The 20,159-nt window shown below is 51.5% G+C and overlaps 1 protein-coding gene across 6 annotated transcripts in view; it reads right to left on the bottom strand.

Moving 5' to 3' along the window:
* Positions 1-20,159, bottom strand: part of GARRE1 (granule associated Rac and RHOG effector 1) — a 1,148,859-nt gene that overhangs the window by 77,983 nt on the left and 1,050,717 nt on the right. For all 6 annotated transcript variants that reach the window (XM_069639445.1, XM_069639428.1, XM_069639448.1 and 3 more), the window contains one exon: positions 19,290-19,368. In XM_069639445.1, coding sequence (XP_069495546.1) covers positions 19,290-19,368 — 79 coding nt within the window. The remainder of the gene's footprint in view (positions 1-19,289; positions 19,369-20,159) is intronic.

Genomic DNA, 20,159 nt, shown 5'->3' on the forward strand with positions numbered 1-20,159 from the left:
AACGACGATAGGAAGTCTCCTTCCTCCAGCTGACCCAGGACGTGCTGGAGGGTGACCATCCGGAACTTCTGCGCCTTGATGAACTTGTTCAGACGTCGCAGGTCTAGGATGGGGCGCCATCCTCCCGTCTTCTTCTTCACGAGGAAGTATCGCGAGTAGACTCCGGAGCCCCGAAGCCTCTTTGGGACGAGTTCGATGGCGCCCTTTCTGAGCATCGCCTTTACCTCCAGGAGAAGTTGAGGGACGTGAAGTTCTTTCCTGGCCACGGGGGGGACGCGCGGGCACCTTCTTTGAAACTCGAGCGCGTGGCCCCGGGCCAGGGCGTCCAGCACCCAACGGTCGGTGGAGATGGACTCCCACACGCTGACGAAGCCCGCCAGCCGGCCTCCCACCGGGGTGCTTTGGTGGGGGCCCGACCCCACGGCCGGTTCAATCCTGCTTGGACGCGGCCTTGCCGCCTTGACCTCCTTGGCGACGACGGCGGGGTCCGCTAGACTTGCCTCGTCCTCTGTAGGCCTCTTGCGACGACGAGCGGGCCGCTTGACGGTAGGAAGCGAAACCGCCGCCGGAACCTTTGGAGGCGCCCTTGCCTCCGCCGCTCCGAAAGGGCGTTCGTCGTTGCTGCAGGACTCCAAGGGCCCTGGCCGTCTCAGTATCCGCCTTGATGGCCTGAAGGGAATCGTCCACTGTCTTCCCAAACAGGTTGTTCCCGTCGAAGGGCATGTCCAGGACTCTGGTCTGGACGTCCTGCAGAAAGTCCGTAGCTTTGAGCCATCCACGACGTCGAAGGCAAACGCCGTTGCCCAGCTGGCGGAACCCAGTGTCGGCGATGTCTGTCGCCACGGTGATGGCGTGGTCCGAGGCCACCTCACCTTCCTGCAGGATCTCCAGGGCCTCCGCCCTCTTGTCGTCCGGCAGAAAATCCAGCAGGGGAGCTATCTTGTACCAGAGCTCCCTGTCGTAGCGGGCCACGATAGCCAAGGCGTTGGCCGCTTTAATCGTCGTCGCTGCCTCTACGTCCCATAGCATCCAATTTCTTTCCCTCGCCGTCCGGCGGGGAAGTCGATGTGGAGGCCGCACCCCCCCCCCGCTTTCTTCCTGGCTGCCGCGGAGACGACGGAGTCCGGGGTAGGCTGCGCCCGGAGGCATAGGGGGGCCGTGTCCGGGACCCGGTACTTTTTCTCGTACCGGTCTCTTCTAGCTGGCGTCGTGGAAGGGTTCTTGAGGAGGGAAAGGCCCTCATCCCAAATGTCGTCCAACAGAGGCACTGCGAGGACCGTCTTCCTCTTGGCCTCGCGCCGCTGATAAAGGAAGCCTTCCTTTTTCTTCTCCTCAGGGCAGAGTTGGAAAAGCTCGGAAGCCCTGGAGATCATGGAGTGGAAAGATCCGATCTCGTCGGGCGGAGAAGCCCTGGTGGGAGGCGACGACGGAAAATCCTCGTCGTATGCCTCGTCGTCCGTACCCGTCGCTGCCGTGTCAGTCCCCGTATCATCCCCTCGGGTGGACGGGGAGGAGGGCTGGACGGGGCGCGACGGTTGAAAAGGAGGTGGTGGATGGATCCTTCTTTTCTTGGTAGGGGGAACACCAGAAGGTCCCGGTTCTGGATCCCCCGACGGGAGAGGTTCCTCCGTCGGTAACGGTAGCCTCGCCCTTATCTCGGAGCATAAGGACTGTATGGCCAACAAAATGGCCGCCGAGTTGTCTTGCGGCGCTGGCAGAGGGGAATCCGACGGGCGAGCAGGGGCCCCGTCGGTATCCTCGACGATGTCGTCGTCGTCACCTGCGTCGGGGTCCATTCCGACGGGCTGGCCTTCTTCCACGCCTAGGCCGTGGCTTAAGACCTCGATCAGCTCCTCTTCTGAGGTTGAGGCCGAATCTACGACGACGCCCTGCCCCCCCTTCTTCTTCCCCACGGAGGGTTTCACGGGGGTCCTATCGATGGGCACAAAGGAAGACTCCCTCCGCGGAGGCAGGGAGATTCTGGGCCCTGAGGTCGTCACCACTGGTGTAGCCACCACAGGCTGAGCCAGGGCCGCCGCGACCGTTTCGATAGAGGGCTTGGTCGGATGGATCAAGGCCTTCACCACCTTAGGTGCGCTCACCGCCTTATCCTTGAGGGAGGGGGCACTGCCACGCTCCTCCTCTGCCTTAGAGCTCGACCGGGGCCTCTCCAGGAGCTTCGCCGGGTGCTCGGCCTTCCTCTTACCCGACCCAGAGCGTTGGCTCGTGGTTGATGGTGCCGGGGAGGGTGCGCCCTGCCTGGCGCCCGTAGAGCCCGACCGTTCGGCGCTCCCGGTGCCAGCGGACTCGCGGTGCTTGGCCTTATGTTGGGCCCCCGTCGCCGGGGCGCCCTCAAAGGTCTTAGAAGACCGCTCGGATTTCTTCTTCTTCTCGCCAGACGGGCTCTTACCCTCCAGCCAGTTGGCGAGACGTTGATGGCGGTCCTTCATGGTCCGTTCCGACATGTTGCCGCAAAACGCACAGTCCTTCTCCACGTGCGTCTTGTCCTCATGAAGGCAGTAAAGGCAGAAAGAGTGTTCGTCCTCCTTGAAGACGTTCTGCAGCTGGCATCCAGGGCAGACCCTGAACAGCTTTCCGGGCGTCGAGCTTCCCTTCTCCTGGGCCATCTCCGAGACCGGGCCTGAGAAGCTTCTGGAGTCCTCCGAAGCGTAGCTCGACTAAATCTTCACCCTTGAGGGGCACAGATGAATCCGACACGGGTCCCCGTTGATCGGATGTAGGATCGGTGGAGCTTGAGGCTCTTTTGACCGAAAGAATCGAAGTTTTTTGTGAAAAAGCGCGAAAAATAGCACTAACGCTCGAGAGCAATAGCACGAGGATCCCAACACATGAACGTGCGGTAAAAATCTGAAGATGGCTGCCAGAGGCGGTGCTTAGGTAGAGGGCAGTCATTGGCTGTGGTCAGTATGACGCAGAGACCAGTGATTGGTTATTACTACGAAAGACAGATCAGAAACGAAACTGATACTGGTTTTTTCTTTACCGAGGATTCCCAGCCTGACGACGGGGAATATTCATGAGCATGTGAATCCATGCCAGACCCCATGCTGGAGAACTGTGGCACTATAAGTGTTGGCGCAGAAATGGAGACAGAAATAAGCTCCAACCGAACATGACTGGACAAGAAAAGTTTGGAATTTTGTTGCATTGGAATGGGTCACAGACTTCCTTCAAGGGGAACAAATCAGCGTTCAGACAAGAATGGGGCCCTGTTTTGTCTTTGCTACACAATGATTATAGGTTGCCATTGTGGCCACAAAGGTTAAAAATACTAGCTATTATGTAATATAAGTAGGCTTCTGTATAGGCCGATTCACCTAGCTCACGAGTACAGCTCATCTGGTTCTTGTAAGGGGGAGGGGGAGGTGGAGGGTGAGGGTGATGGGGGTGGATGGAGGAATCTTGTGTTTAAGAAAAATGAAAAGCGAATACAAAAAATGAAAGAAGAATGTATAAAGTGAATTGTTTTACAAGAGCACTGGGAAGGACGAACTATTTCAAAGCCAACACCATCTGGCCAGTCATTATTGATACCATTACTGCAATGTGGCCAGACAGTATTACCTGAACGTTGTGCTAGGAAAACATACACAATTTTACAGACACAGAAAATCATGAGTCAAAAGTATAGAGGCACAAAAAAGATGCTTTCTTCACTGAAAGAAGGCCCTCTCGGTGAATATCAGTAAATCTGCACAGTGGACCTGGATATTCTCCACAGGTCCTACCGGTAATCCCAACAAGATTGACGACGAAAGAACTGACACATGATAAAACTGTGGCAGCCAGATGGGTGAAGCTGCAAGCAAGTAATACAGCCCGACAGTCACTTACACAAACAGATTGAAAGCAAGTCAATCAACTATTGAAAGAGAGAGAAAGTGGTTGATAGATAATGGAAAGAAAGACAGAAGACTTTACTTACCTTTTCTCTTTGTAGGTCAAACACACCCCATATTATGTGGAGTGCTGGGGGGTTAGCTAGTAGCCCCTATTCCTACTTAGTCATGTAACATTTTTTATGTTACCCTCACTACTTTAAATGGCTGGTGGCAGTGGTTTAATTTTCCTACCATTGTGCTTTTCTAACGCAGGCTGAATCCTCAGCTGCAGTATAGAACCCATGGGTGACCATTTTGTCAAAATGGCCCTGGTCGTCTTTTTTTGCCATTTTCTGGTTGTGAGGTCTTTCTTGTGTTTTACTCGGCGCGCCAAAGCCAGGCTTGCGCCCTTTGTTCGGTTTGCCTTTGGTGGCTTCAGTACTGAAACCCGCCTCTGGCTCCACTCCAGTGTGTCTGTTAGGGAGAATTCTCAGAAAAGTGCTAATTCCCTTCTACCTCAGAGACCCCAAGCTCTTTTTGCCGGACATTAGGACTTTTAATTTCTATCCTGGAGAGAACGAGCACTTTTTACCTACTCTCTCATGCAATTGTTTAATTTGAACTCTTGTGTTTCTTTTGGTTTTGTAGTCTGACAAACTTCATAGGCATCATCTTTTTACATTGTGTCACACAGCACCTTCAGTGCAGTGGCACAGGGAAGTCTTCCAGACTCCCCGCAAAGTTTAAATACTTTCTCTTGGATAACTACTGTTAGGAAGAGCAGTAACGTGAGATTGACTTTACTTACATTTGTAATTTTCTACACCCAGCACACACTATCTTACAATAGGTTTCTGGAGGGGTTACTCAGTATCCCATTTGTCTAGTTTCTTATGTAAGAGTTTTAGGCTACCCTTTCTACAATTAATGGCTGGTGGCAGTGGTTTACTTTTTGCTACCATTGTGTGTTTCTACTGCGGGCTGCAATTGCAGCTGCAGTAAAGAACCCATGGGTGCCCATTTTATCAAAATGGCCCGGTCTTCTATTTACGCAATTTCTTGTTGGAAAGGTCCTTCTTGAGATTTACTCTGCGCGCCAAACCAGGTTTGGTCACTTTCTTCGTTTTGTCTTTGGCGGGATTCACCAGTGAAGCCTGCCTCTGGCTCCAGCGTGTCTGGCAGGGGCAGGAAGTGAGGGGGTGCCCTAAACTCTTCGTGCTTAATCCCCTTGGTTACAGAAATGCACCTAAAGGTGATTGGCTGGCTGTCCGTCCGTCCGTCCGTCTGTCTGTTTGTCCTTGGAGGACAGCCACCCTGCTGTGTGATTGACAGCTAGGCTGCAAATGAATTGGAGAAACCTGCATAAAAGGCGAGGTCTTTTGCTTGGAAGGCAGAGTCGACCAGTGGATGAAGGAATCTGAAGAAGAACTTGGAAGAGACACCAGCTGCAACTCCTGGACCGTTGGTTTGCCTAGTGAAGCCCTGCTGCAATGCTGAAGCTCCGAATTCGCCTAGACTAGAGAAGCCCGGCAAAGGACGACGTCTCTCCTTGGGTTGGTGGGACCAATCGACCCCAAGATGAATTCATCTGGAAATCCTCTTGAATCTGGCTGTACTTCCATTGCTGCTGCAGGAACAGATTGTAAGGGAGAAGAACACCAGAATCGGATGAGTGTCTTTAAGTCGGACCCGAGCTCTAGAGCCCTTGAAGCAGAACGGACCAAGCCGAGTCACCTCAACAGACTTCTGGACCCCAGATGCGAGGAAAGTCCTTAAGGTATCCGAGAACCACGGTGGTGCTATTTGTGAGAAGCTGAAACCGCAAAGTTCTGCTGATCTGAAGTTCACCCATTGCTGCCGACGTTCAGATTGTAGTGCAGGAGTCCCCAGTTGTCCCCCCTCTTGTCCCCATGACTGAGGCACAGGAACAACAGGGTCTGCCATACTACAACTGGAACAGAAGCCAGCTGGAACCTATTTCTTCAGAACTAAGGTACTGTAAACTAAGGAACAGTTACTTACCTGTAACTGTTGTTCTCCAGCATGGGTCTGGCATGGATTCACATGCTCATGAATATTCCCCGTCGTCAGGCCGGGAATCCTCGGTATAGAAAAAATCAGTATCAGTTTCGTTTCTGATCTTTCTTTTTTAGTAGTAACCAATCACTGGTCTCTGGGTCATACTGCCCCCAGCCAATGACTGCCCTCTCCCTAAGCCCGCCTCTGGCAGCCATCCTCAGATTTGGTAGTACGTAAAGTGGCAGTATGACCAAGTGAAGAGCCCAGAGGGGTAGGTGGGAGGGTTCGCATGTGAATCCATGCCAGACCCATGCTGGAGAACAACAGTTACAGGTAAGTAACTTGTTCCTTCTCCAGCATGGGGTATGGCATGGATTCACATGCTCATGAATTAGAGAATACATAGCAGTACACATATGCACAACCACGGGAGGTGGCAACAGGTTCAACATTAAGCAATACAACAACTCAACATTAAGCATCTCTTACCTCCTCATCAGGCTCACCTTAGGCGAACAGGTTGCGCAGCACTGCTTGGCCGACCCTGGACTCCGCTCTGGAGTCCCGATCGACGCAGTAGAATCTTGTGATGGACCTCCACGTCGCAGCCCTGCAGATGTCCAGCAAGGGCACACCAGACAGGAACGCCGTGGTAGCAGCGATCGCTCTGGTCGAATGGGTTCTCGGACGGCCGAGCAGCGGTCGGTTTGCCAACCGGTGACAGTGCCTGATGCAGCCGGAGAGCCATCTGGAAATGGAAGTCTTCGAGAGAGCCTTCCCTTGATTCACAGTCCCAAAGTTCACAAACAGCGGTGACGTCTTCCGAAAACTCTTCGTGCGGTCCACGTAGAACTTCAGCGCTCTAGCTACATCCAGCGAGTGCAAAGTCCTCTCGGCCGGCGACAAAGGCGACGGGAAGAAAACTGGCAACACCAAGGGCTCGTTGAGGTGGAAGTCCGACGGCACCTTGGGCATAAAGGAGGGGTGTGTCCTCAGCACCACCCTCGTGTCATGAAAAGTCAAGTATGGAGGCTTGCAAGATAGGGCCTGGATCTCTCCCATTCGTCGTGCGGAGGTGATGGCCACGAGGAAAGCTGTCTTCCATGACAGGAACTTCAAAGGCGCCGAATGCATAGGCTTGAATGGGGCCCCCATGAGCCTGGTCAGCACCACATTAAGCTCCCACGCCGGGGCAGGAGCCTTCACCGGCGGGAATGATCGGAATAGTCCCTTCATGAATTCTTTCACCAGGCGATGCGACCACAAGGACGCCCGTCCCGTAGTCCTGGTATATCGGGAGATTGCAGCCAGATGTATTTTGATGGAGGCGTGAGCCAGTCCAGCTTTGGCCAGTGACAGTAGGTACGGCAGTACTTGAGGGGCTGTAATCCGCAGAGTGTTAATCTTCTGTGCACGGCACCAGACAGAGAACCTCTTCCACTTATGTCCGTAGCACTTGAGAGTTGAGGACACCCTGGCCTTTGCAAGAACCTCTCTGCAGTCGGCCAGGATGTCGTACCCTCCAAATTCTAGTGCTGCAGGTGCCAGGCCTGCAAGTTCAGCGACTCCGGGTTGTGGTGAAGAATGGCGCCTCCTTCTCTGGAGAGAAGGTCTGCGTCCGTCGGCAGCTTGACTGGTGTGGACGTTGACAAGTCCAGAAGGTCCAGGAACCAGATCTGCCTCAGCCACGCCAGTGCGACGAGTATCATCCTGCACCGGGACCTCTTGAGCTGGTTGATGAGCCGGAGCAGCAACGGCAGCGAAGGGAACGCATAAAGAAATAGGCCGTCCCAAGGGAACGAGAAAGCATCGCCCATGCTCCTCGGCTGGGGGAACCTGCTGGCGAACCTCCGGCACTTGGAATTCGTCGCCATCGCGAAGAGATCGATTTGGGGTTCGCCCCATCGTCGGAAGAGTCGATCCACTTGATCCTGGCGTAGTTTCCACTCGTGGCACGAGCTCAGCTCCCTGCTGAGTGAGTCGGCGATCGTGTTTTTTATTCCTGCCAGGTGAAGAGGCACCAGGAACATCCGTTGGGTGACGGCCCAATGCCACAGCTCCTGGGCTTCCTTGGATAGGGCCGGGGACCTGGTTCCGCCCTGCTTCCGGATGTAGAACATCGTGGTGGTGTTGTCGGTGAAGATCCTCACCACCTTGCCCTTGAGGGACGGAAGAAAGGACCTGAGGGCCCAGAACACTGCGCGGAGCTCCAAGATGTTGATGTGGAGTGATTTCTCCTCCGGGAGCCAAAGGCCTCTTGCGTGAAGATCTCCGGAGTGCGCTCCCCAACCTTCCAGGGAGGCGTCCGTCGTCACCGTCACCTGGTGAGCCGGGGTCTGAAAGTCCGTGCCCGCCGACAGATGGGAGCGGGTACCCCACCACCGGATCGCCTGACGGAACGTCTCGTTGAGGGATCCTGTCCTTGAAGCTTCCCGTCGACTGGACCCAGCGGGCGTCGAGGAACTCTTGTAAGGGGCGCATCATAAGCCTGCAAAGGTGCACCAGATAAATGCAGGAGGACATCATCCCGAGGAGGGACTTGATAGATCTTACCCTGGCTATGTCCGTGGCCAGCAGGCGCTGCACCTTGCCCAGAATGGTCCTGGTCCTTTCCTCCGACGGCGAGGCCAGCCGCGCCACTGTGTCGAGCTTGGCTCCCAGAAACAGGGCGACTTGCGACGGAACCAGGTGGGATTTTGGAAAGTTGATGGAGAATCCCAGGTCCGTGAGCAGCTGGACGGTTTTTGCAGTGTGCTCCACGGCAAGCTCCCTTGTCTTTGCCCGGTTGAGCCAGTCGTCCAGGTAGGGGTAGACGTGGATCCCCTGTAGGCGCAGCCGCGCCACCACCGGTGCAAGGCACTTGGTGAACACCCTGGGTGCCGACTTCAATCCGAACGGGAGGGCCTTGAACTGGTAGTGCCGCCCTTGGACCACGAACCTGAGGAACTTTCAGTGTCTTTTTAGAATGGGGATGTGGAAGTACGCATCCTCCAAGTCCAACGACGACAGGAAATCGCCCTACTCCAGCTGTCCCAGCACGTGCTGGAGGGTGACCATACGGAACTTCTGTGCCTTGATGTACTTGTTCAGTCGTCGCAGGTCCAGGATGGGGCGCCATCCTCTTGTCTTCTTTTTTACGAGGAAGTACCTTGAGTAAACTCCGGAGCCCTGAAGCCTCTTTGGGACGAGCTAAATGGCACCCTTCTTGAGCATCGCCCTTACTTCCAACAGTAGTTGAGGGACGTGATTTTCCTTCCTGGCCACGGGTGGAACGCGAGGGCACTTCTTCTGAAACTCGAGGGCGTGCCCTTGGGCCAGGGCGTCCAGCACCCAACGGTCGGTGGAGATGGACTCCCACACGCTTACGAACCTCGCCAGCCGGCCTCCCACCAGGGGTGCTTCGGCGGGGGCCCGACCCCACGGTCGGTTCAATCTTGTTTGGAGGCCGCCTTGCCTCCTTGACTTCCCTGTCGACGACGACGGGCACCACCTGACTTGCCACGTCCCCTGTAGGCTTCCTGGGACGAAGATCTTGCCGCTTGGCGGTACGTGGAGGAGCCACTGCCGGATCCCTTGGAGGCACCTTGTCTGCCTCCGGAGCTCCGAAAGGACGGCCGTCGTCGTTGGAGCACTCCCAGTGCCCGGGCAGTCTGTGTGTCTGTCTTGATGGCCTGAAGGGACTCATCAACAGCCTTCCCAAACAGGTTGTTCCCGTCGAAGGGCATGTCCAAAACCTTGGTTTGTACGTCCTGGCGGAAATCCGTGGCCTTGAGCCACCCTCGTCGTCTCAAGCAAACGCTGTTGCCCAAATGACGGAAACCGGTGTCGGCGATGTCCGTTGCGACCGTGATGGCGTGGTCTGAAGCAATCTCACCTGCCTGTAGGATTTCAAGGGCCTCAGCCCTTTTGGCGTCTGGAAAGAAGTCCAACAGAGGGGCGATTTTAAACCACAACTCCCTGTCATAGCGGGCTACGATAGCCATGACGTTGGCCGCCTTGATAGTCGTTGCTGCGGACGAGATGATCCGACGTCCTATCGTGTCCAGCTTCCTGCCCTTGCCGTCCGGCGGGGAAGTTGATGTCGAGGCCGATGCCCCCCCAGCTTTCTTCTTTGCCGCCGCCGAGACGACCGAATCTGGGGTAGGTTGCGCCCGAAGGCACAAGGGGACAGCGTCGGGGACCCGGTACTTCTTCTCGTACTGGTCCCTCTTTGCCGGCGCCGTGGCAGGGTTCTTGAGGAGGGCGAGCCCCTCATCCCAGATGTCATCAAGAAGCGGTACGGCGAGGACCGTCTTCCTTTTAGCCTCGCGCCGTTGGTAAAGGAACCCTTCTTTCTTCTTCTCTTCTGGGCAGAGCTGGAAGAGCTCGGATGCCCTGGAAATCATGGCATGAAAGGATACAATCTCGTCGGGCGGGGACGCCCGAGCAGGGGGCGACGGGGAACAAGTCCTGTCGTCGCCTCCGTCGTCATCTGTACCTGTCGTAGCCGTGTCCGTGCCTGTATCATCCTCGTGGGTAGTAGACCAGGGGAAGGCAGAGCAGGCCGCAGAGGTGGGAGAGGTGGCGTAGGATGCGTCGTCCTCCTCTTATGCGGTGGACTTTCCGAAGGTCCTGGCTCCGGTTCCCCCATCGGGTCTGGCTCAGGTACCTCCGTCGGGGGGAGGGGCAACCTTGTCCTTATCTCCGAGCAGAAGGACTGAATCGCTGACAAAATGGCCGCTGAAGTGTCCTGCGGCGCCAGAAACTACGGGTGCAAGGGCTCTTGAGGAGCCTCGTCGGCGACACTGTCGCTCCCCGTCGTCACCCTCGTCGGGATCCCTCCCGATGGGCTGGGCCTCTTCCATGACTTCGATGAGCTCTTCTTCAGAGGTCGTGTCCGTATCCACGATGGCCACCAGCCCCTCCCCCACCTTTTCCAACGAGGACTTCGTGGGGGTCTTCTCAATGGACTCTGGGTCCTGAGGTCGCCTCTACTGGTGTAGCCTCCACAGGCTGGGCCATGGCCGCGGCGAAATCCTCAATCGAGGTCTTAGCAGGGTGAATTAAGGCCATCGTCACCTTCTGTACGCCTGGGGCCTTCACCTTGGGGGCAGGGTCTGAGCCTCACTCCCCCTCTGTCAGAATCTTCGAGATCGACCGGGGCCTCTCCAGAAGCTTCGCCGGGTTCTCGGACTTCCTCTTACCCGAGCCAGAGCGTTGGCTCGTGGTTGATGGCGCCAGGGAGGATGCGCCCTGCCTGGCAGCCAAGGAGCCCGACCGTTCGGCGCTCCCGGTGCCCGCAGACTCGCGGTGCTTAGCCTTTTGTTGGGCCCCCGTCGCCGGGGCGCCCTCACAGGACTTAGAAGACCTCTCGGACTTCTTTTTCTTCTTCTCGCCTGACGGGCTCTTCCCTTCCAGCCAGTTGGCGAGATGGAGGTGGCGATCCTTCATGGGCCGCTCCGACATGTTCCCACAAACCGCACAGTCCTTCTCCATGTGCGTCTTGTCCTCATGGAGACAGTAGAGGCATAACGAATGCTCGCCCTCCTTGAAAACATTCTGAAGCTGGCATCCAGGGCAGGTCCTGAACAGCTTCCCGGGCGTCGAGCTTCCTTTCTCCTGGGCCATGTCCTGGGTAGGCCTCGGAACTTCTGGAATCCTCCAAAAGCGTAACTCGACGAAATCTTCACCCTTGAGGGGCGTAGAAAACTCCGAAACGGATCCCCGTTGATCGGATGTAGAAATGGTGGAGCTTGAGGCTCTATTTAACCGAAAAATGAGAAACATCTCCTGAAAAAGCACGAAAACGCAGCAAAAGCTCGAGAGCTACAACACGAGGACTCCCAACACTTGAACGTGCGGTAAAAATCCGAGGATGGCTGCCAGAGGAGGGGCTTAGGGAGAAGGCAGTCAGTGGCTGGGGACAGTATGACCCAGAGTGCAGCGATTGGTTTAGAGGAGAAATAGTTTGCAAGTGAAAGTGAAACTGTTTTCCTTTACAGAGACTTCCCAGCACGACAGTGAATATTCATGAGCATGTGAATTCATGCCAGACCCATGCTGGAGAACACTAGTTACAGGTAAGTAACTTGTTCCTTCATTTGCTTTATCGCTACAAATATTTCACCCTTTCAAGGAGATTTTCGAGTGGGCTACTTCCTTTCGCTGTACCACTCCATTACTCAGTATCGCTGGTTCCACAGCTATCCTTATTTCATAGTTCATTCACAGGTCTGCCTTTCTTTGCAGCTCATCCACACGCGCGCCTTCACTTGTGAAACATAATGTTGCAACTTTTTTCCTTAACACACATCAGTCTTTCATATTGCTTGCCAACTCACTGGTTGTGTGCGTTTCTTTCTTGTCTTTACAGTTTTTCAATTCACGAGACAAGATTAGTACCACAGGCTTGGCCCCCATGTTAGAGAACTGTAAAAGCAAAGTGATCAAAATCAACCCAGAGGGAAGGGGAGAGTAAAAAGGTGAAAGTTGAACTTTGAGTCGAAGTGGTCCTGTGGACGTCTGTAGAGAAAAGAAAGGGGCGGGGGGAACACAAACTGCCTCCTACTCCTGCACTGTGTGCACAAAACACATACTTCACTCAGTCTTTAAACCAATGCAGAAAAAACACTGCAGAGAATTGCGGACACCACACATCTACTTGAACCAAAAAATATATAATACAGAGTACATGAGAATCCTAGGAGTCTGCAGGATATACGCATTTTTATTAACCTGTCTTCATTAGGTTCCTATTAACCAAAATCTAAAAAAGTGACTCATTTTTGAGACACCACTTCACATAAATCACAAGTAAGTCAGGGAACATATACCTGTATGCATACACCTTTTTAAAACAAACAATGTATCACAACAAAGGCTGAGTCAATTGCCACTCTGATCATATATTATTCCTTCTGAACCCTTTCAAAATTGGTGTCTATTTTGAGGTTTTATCTTAACCTATCTCCTCTTTGGGATGTTAATGGGCAGTGGATGAAGCTGCGAAAGTCAACATGTCAACGCAGTGCGTTTCGGCCTCTATGTCATGAGCTAGACTCCATCAGTCTGTGGTTGTCTTCTTTAATGGTGCCCGGCCTTCATCAGGTCGGGGAATTAGTTGTATACCGGGTTTTTGTAATCTTTAAACCTTGTGATGCTACTTTTCTTTGTGTGGTGAGCGAGGCAGAGACAGGAGGGGAAATCACTGGTTTGTTACAGTTGACTATGATCACCTCTTCAGGGGCTTGGACGACATAGTTCTTGTCGTATGGCAGGCTTGTGTGATTAATCAGCCTGGAATGATAATCAGGGCTTGTTATTAGAGGTGTTCCTCATGTATCTTGTGTCTCTCGTGTTCCACAGTACACATTCCTCTCCTCTAGTTGCTATTGTCTTTACAGAGTCTTGACGTTTACACGCACGACTGAGCCTGGACACTGTCAAGACCATAGCAACTGTGTTGAACTGTGTTTTGAAAGCTGGAAAGGGAGACTTCAACGTGGAAGGCCAGGCGGGCCTCGATCCTGGTTTTGAACTGCTTTTTTGCCAAGAACCTGAGCCAGAGTGCGTCTACGGGACTGCCTTACTCCGTGCTGTCTAGCGTGGTGAGGAGAGCTGACTCGGCCACATTTAGTCTTTATATTTGAAAACCGTTTTCCTTTGCATACACATTCTCCTTTACCCATTTTTGTACAAGCAATAGGGCTCAACTAGGACTGTGTTATTTATTAGTTGAAGGTCGAGACAACTCCCATCCTAGTTATAGGGCAAAGTAGGAGTTTTTCCAAACCCAGAAACTTTAATAAAGGTTTTACAAATTGTACCTTTTGTGGCAGTGTCATACTTGTGATATCATTAATCCCCTACACAAAGTATAGCAAACGCTTTATATAAAATTTAGGAAAACTTTTAAAGCAAGTTTAGGGGCAGGTGGGAACCACTGTAACTTACCACCTGGCCCCCGTACACCGATTCTTCCCAGGACTTGGCAGGTCAATGGAAGAAGGTCAGAGGTTGCTTTTCCCAACGTCAGCCTCCGTCCTTGATTCGCATGGGTTGCAGGTTCAAGCTGATTTCCAGGCGGTGTCTTTCACTGTTGCAAGGACTCTCAGATGAAGAATGCAGAAAAACACGACGCAGGACCCTCTTTCAGGACTGGACTTGACTAAGGCAAGTTGTCTCAGACGGTGGTCACCGCAGCACAGCGATGCAAAGGGACTCACTTACTGCAGTCAGATTTTCCCTCCTATCTCGGGTCCCCTTGACGCTAGGACTCCGTAAGTCTTGTAGTACACGCTGAGGATAACCCAGGTTCCAGGCTTCACAGCAGAATGGCGACATCGGCAGCACGATAGCCCGAACTTGGAGCTGGTCAGCCCCAGCACGGTCCGAGACACTTCCAACAGCTCTTCTTCGCAGGGTACCGAGCAGATGTCAGGAATGGATGTTCCCTCCACTCCAGGGGCCACAGTTACCTTGCGGGACTGCTGAAGAACAATAGAGAGATAGGGCTCCTCCAGGATAGCAGCAGAAGTTGGTTGCCAGACCTCCTGCTGAATCTCCAATCTCCATGCTGAATCTGTTGGTAGCATCCATGACCATCAGTCTGGCTTCAGAGCTGCCAGAAGCACGGAAACTGCTCTCCTGAACATCCGTGAGGACCTGCTCTCGAACCTTGACTCTAAAATTCAATGTGTTCTCATTTTACTTGATCTCTCTTCTGCCTTTGATACTGTCAACCATACCATCCTGCTCAACCGTCTCTGTGATAACCTGGGTATCACTGGTCAGGCTCTGGCTTGGCTGACCTCTTTCCTCTCAAATCGACCCTCCCAGGTCCAACTGGGGTCTTTCCTGTCTGACGTCTTTTTCTCTACCTGTGGTGTCCCCCAGGGTTCTAACCTCTCTCCCTGGCTGTTCAACCAGTATCTGGCACTTCTCGCCCACCGCATCGCTGCTCTCTGCCCCAACTTTCAGTGCTATGCGGATGATACCCAGCTCATTTTCAGGCTACCCTCGGCCTCCTCTTCTCCTTCCCTTATCTCTGACTGTATTTCTGCTATCCAGGAATGGTGTGCCGCCAACGACCTCTGCCTAAATGCCAGTAAGACTGAGATTCTACTCATCGGCACACCCACTCCCTCCTTCCCTGCAGCTCTCTGGCCGGCCTCTCTTGGCCCTCTTCCTGCTCCTACCTGCAAGGCAAAAAACCTCGGGGCCATCTTAGACTCCACACTCTCCTCACATTTCTGACGTTTCTAAGAAGTCACACTACCAGCTGCACCTCCTCAGAGGTATCCTCCCTTTCCTCTCCTTCCCCCAGAAGTTCACTGTCTCCAGAGCCCTGGTTCTCTAGAAGCTGGACTACTGTAACAGCCTCTATCTAAATCTGCCTGCCTCTACTCTCCGCCCTCTGCAACTCATCCAGAACAGGACTGCGAGACTTGTCCTTGGCCTCAAGCCCAGGGACCGTATCTCTCCAGGACTGAAATCGCTACACTGGCTCCCTGTGGCTGCGAGGATTAAGTTCAAAATCCTCTGCATTGTCCACAAGGCCTTCTGGGGCCTGGCGCCAAATTACCTTTAACTCTCCCTTCCTAAATATCTTCCTTCTCGAGCACTTCGCTCTTCCGCCTCCAACTCCCTCAGGGTCAGCCGCTTCTCCAAGTAACGAGTTGGGCGGAGATCTCTCTCCGCAGCAGGGGCCTCCCTCTGGAACAGCCTTCCTGCTTCCCTGAAACTTGAGGAGAACCATCTCCAGTTCCGGAAGCACCTCAAAACCTTTCTCTTTGCTTCTGCTTTCTCTCCCCCTCTCCCCTGCTAAATCACTGAAACTGTACTGAATCAGCAACTGGGCCACTCACCAATCTCAGTCCTTGGCCCAGCCACTCTCCCCCGCACTGCCTTCCTGGCAACCCCTGCACTGCGGGACTGTCTCTGTATCCCTACAGCCCCTGTTCCCAGCACTTGTCTGCACTTATCTCGCACTTGCTACCAGCTGGCCCTTGTTATTTATCTAGTTCATTACAAACCTTGTGCTGCACTTTCCCCTCTCCCTTTCCCCCTTGCACTTTTCCCGTCCCCCCTACCCATGCACTTGCGCGATCTGAATGACTCCTGGCCTAGTAGGATCGTTGTCGGTCTCCCCTTGTTCCCCCCTCCCTGCCTCGTCGCGCCTTGAAACACTTGTGTATAGGCGCGTTACAAATACCATATCAGATCATATCATACCATATATCATATCCTTCAGGCAGGTGTTCGGTCTCTTCACAGGTCTCACAGCTGGATAGGAGTCTTGGCTCCTTCAGGATCTCTGAAGAGTGGGTGCAGAGGTCCTCTTTTTATCCTAAAAGCCAGGTAAGAGCTGAAACTCCCACTAGTCAATAGCAGAACTAGCCCCACACACAGCCGAGCAGTAGTCCAATCAGGACCACTGGTGGAAACACTCAATGCATAACACTCAGACACACTGAAAACAGTTTGTGGATTGGGACCAGACAGTCCCAGCCCACATCCTGCCAGCAAACACACAAGCCCTCCAGTAGCCCGCCGAGAGCTTCTGCTTTACCGGGCACTGGAAGTCCATATAAGGATTTTCCAGGCCGCACAGGCCAATAAAATGGCTAAAAGGCAAGATGGCCAAAGGACAAGCGAAAAACCATGTGGCACGGCCATGTTTGGACACTAGCCACAGTTAGTAGCCAACCGTAGTAAATGCACTAAGGCAAAAACGAAAAGCACCAGAAAATGGTAAAAAGTCACTGCTGCCACCAGCTTGTCCATTTAACACGCCTAGAGCAACCAAAAATACTTTTAAGTGTTAAGTCTAGGGCAAAACAAAAAGTGTACCCTATTGTACTGCATTGTAAGATGCATTGTACAATGATAATGGTTAACACAAAAGAAGTTACTAAAGTAGTAACAAAGTAACTAGACTAAGGGGAACAATGTTTCCCAGTACTGACAGCCTGCAGGACATGTCCGTTTCCCCATAACAGATGAGCAAAACACAGTGTATGAAGCTTAAGGCTTCACTGCACTGTAAAAAGTATGGGTTAGGATCAAAAATGGAAGGAAAGGTGCAGCAAAGAGAAATTTTTCCTAACAGAGAAGAAGCAGTGGGAGGTCGAGGAGCCACAAAGGTAGTCAAGGAGGCAGAGTGGCGATTACGAGAAGGCTTGTAGAGATGGATAGAGAAGGATAGATACAGTGGTGCCTTACCGAGAACCAGGTGAAGAAATTGAAATCTGGCCCTGTTTTGCATAATCAGCCATCCAGCTTGGGGACTGTACGAGGAAGTAGGTGTGAAGTGATGGAGTTCAAAGCTTCCTGGTAGCGAAGTTAATGATCTTATCGCGAGTACAAGCAGCATGGTTGGGGAGACCAAAGAGGATGCTGGCACAGTAGTCCAGTTTAAAGACTAGAGTGGTTAAGAGATGCTTGGCGGTGTTGAAAGTAAGGAGGTGCCTGATTTCCCCAATATTTAGGAGGTTGAGGCGAGCTGCTGTTCCAGTTTTGGAGATGAAAGTACAGAAGGTGTGAGAAGGGTCATAGATAACACAAAGGTTTCTAGCTGAAGAAGAGTAGGGGAGAGTATCAGGTGGGTACTGGCTAAGCAGAGGAAGAGATGAGAGAGCTTTTGGCAGTGAAGAAAAGCACCTCTGGTACATTCACCAAACAAGCTTTACATAGAAAACATTTATAAAAATGTGTTACTACCCACCTGAAATTGGTACTTATTTTATGAACCACAGAAGGATGAAAGACTGAGTCTGCCTTACTGGGATACAAAATTGAGACCCATAGTCACATACAGGTATCAACAGCAAGTGCGCAACTCGCCGATCTATGTTACCGCTTTGAGCTGATAATTCATCTTCGCAAGTAAAATAGTGTCATTTTTCTTTTTTCTATATTAAAGATGATTTCTGGTCACCGACACCACTACTTGTCTGAACACCATATTTTAAAGGGGACAAAATAATTTATAAACGCTCTTGAAAGGTAGGCCATACTTGTACCCCTTAAATACATTGGGGTACCCCCTGATCACGCTCACACCAGAGTAAATGCACCCCTCTAGTGAATTGAGGCCATGAGTCTATCTTGCAAAATATAACATATTTAATCTGTACAGAAGTGAGGATTAGTAAAGAACTCTGCCCCAGAGCGGTATATTCTGTCCCTCAACCAGTCCCAGGCCCTGAAGACTGATGCTGGGCCTGGAGCTTAAATACTCTTGACTATACCGGCAGAGCTCATCCAAAACGGTTCTTCCTGCCATACAAGGGATGCTGCAGTCACCAGTGTTGCATGGCCAGGTTTGCATTTAGACCAATCCTATTTTAACATACTGCTCCCTCTGCAGGAATACATTTTGCTCTTGTTTAGTATCATTTGCTATGTTATAAACATTCATACATAAACACATCTTCCCGCCGTTCTCTCAACACTTCACTCAACATAATTATATTTGATCTGGTCCAGTAATTTTTTACAAAAATCATTATTTTTACATATTGTTGCATTGTGTGCATGAGCAAGTACATTCTGCTATTCTTAGTCTGCATGCTCATTTGATGAACAGAAACATCTACTCATCTACTTCGTGTGCTCTGCGAGAGCTAGCCTCAGTGACAGTGACACAATGCCTGTAGTCCACCTTTAGCACAGGCTACATTCCTTCTGGCAGAGAGCCTGCTTTGAGATAAGCTAAATACAATCTAACAGTGTTACAAATATATTCAGCTAAATCTTTATTTGCACCTTATATTTAAATCCTATTTTCATTTAGTGGCTGGCCACGCCTGCGTGTGATTATTTTGCATGAAAAAAGCTTTCTCAGTGCTATAGTGCTTAGAAGTCTTGCCTAATTGTAAAGGGCTTGAGGGGTGCAGGAAGGCCCTAGCTCCTCCCCAACACTCTGTTATAGGCAAACCGGAGACTAGCTAGCTGGGCATCCAAGAGCATTCAAAGTTAAGACTCTGAACAAGCTATATGGAAAGAGTATTCTGCCAATGACAATGGAAATATGTGATGCTGGGGTAGCAGAAAACTGGACATAACCATGTGGTTTCAGATAAACATTATAAGAATTAAAAAACTCTTGTGTATGGTTACCCCAACCACTGAAGCTCAAACGAACAGAGCGTGTTTAGAAAAGCAACTACACCCGCGAGGAAGAGAACTCAAAATGCAAAGGTGTGGAAAGACTAAAATCCAACACCCACCCCACCTAATCAAGCCAGATGTCCCCACCCTCACTATCCTTTATCTATCCTGATCTGTTCTAAACAACATTGTAACCTCTTTTTCAGCTCCTTTATTTTAACCTTGTAAAGCTCCCCAATAATCTCTGTTAGGGCCAGCACTGTACAAAAGCTTACATAAAATAGAAAATGGAATCATGTTAAGGAAATAAAGAAGGTTCACATATTGTTTAAGTACCTGATTATGGTCATCTACTACGGAAAGAAGAGGAGGCGATGGTAACGTGTTGGTCTCTTTCTCACCACTGCTGTGTTTTCTGAAAAACAAAATAAAATTAAGGATATATAATTCGTTCGGATTACTGTTTATTATTCATCTAAGGCCACAATTATTTGAAGAGGACTACTGGCAGCATCCAAACCACAACTTGCATATACTGTCGTGGACTCATTAGGATTTATTTAAATGGGTGTGTTTAAGTATTCATGGTTGTTACACAACTTTCCCTCCATTGTTTTCAATGCCCCCCCCCAATCCCACGCGCCCCTGAGCATATCTAGGTCTAGGTATCCTGGCTGCTTTTGTGGTGATTGTGGTCTTCTTAGCATCACTCACCTTCTCAACTCACATGCTTTGGCTGCCATGTTCAGACCCTAAAGCTACCAGTGCAGAGGGAGTTTTTAATCACACTAACTTGTTTCTTGTGGTTTCACTCTGTAATACAAGCTACCTTCAGTGGAGTGTAATAGGGTCACTCTGTGTCTTTTTCATTTTGTATAACAACCTTTGTGTTTCTTCCTAGATATGCACGAGACAGGCATGTAGCAGTGAACCGTGTATTACATTTATTTCCCTCTGAACTGCTGTGCACCATCTTATTTTTCCTGTGATAATGCAATTTTGGGTACCATATATTGACAATGGACACCCCATATGGTTTTAAGTCCTGTCTTTGGCCATCTTGTTTTTGCCAGCCCCCAAAATTCCCCCCAACAGACGGAAATCTCCCATATAGGTAATGCACTTTTGCAGGCTTCAGCCTTGGATAACTGATTGAAACTGGGATTTGGACTGCCTGGTACTAATCCACATTTCCCTATGGAGATG

Source organism: Ambystoma mexicanum, chromosome 1q, assembly GCF_040938575.1.
Source record: "Ambystoma mexicanum isolate Mex_15411 chromosome 1q, UKY_AmexF1_1, whole genome shotgun sequence".
Classification (NCBI taxonomy): domain Eukaryota; kingdom Metazoa; phylum Chordata; class Amphibia; order Caudata; family Ambystomatidae; genus Ambystoma; species Ambystoma mexicanum.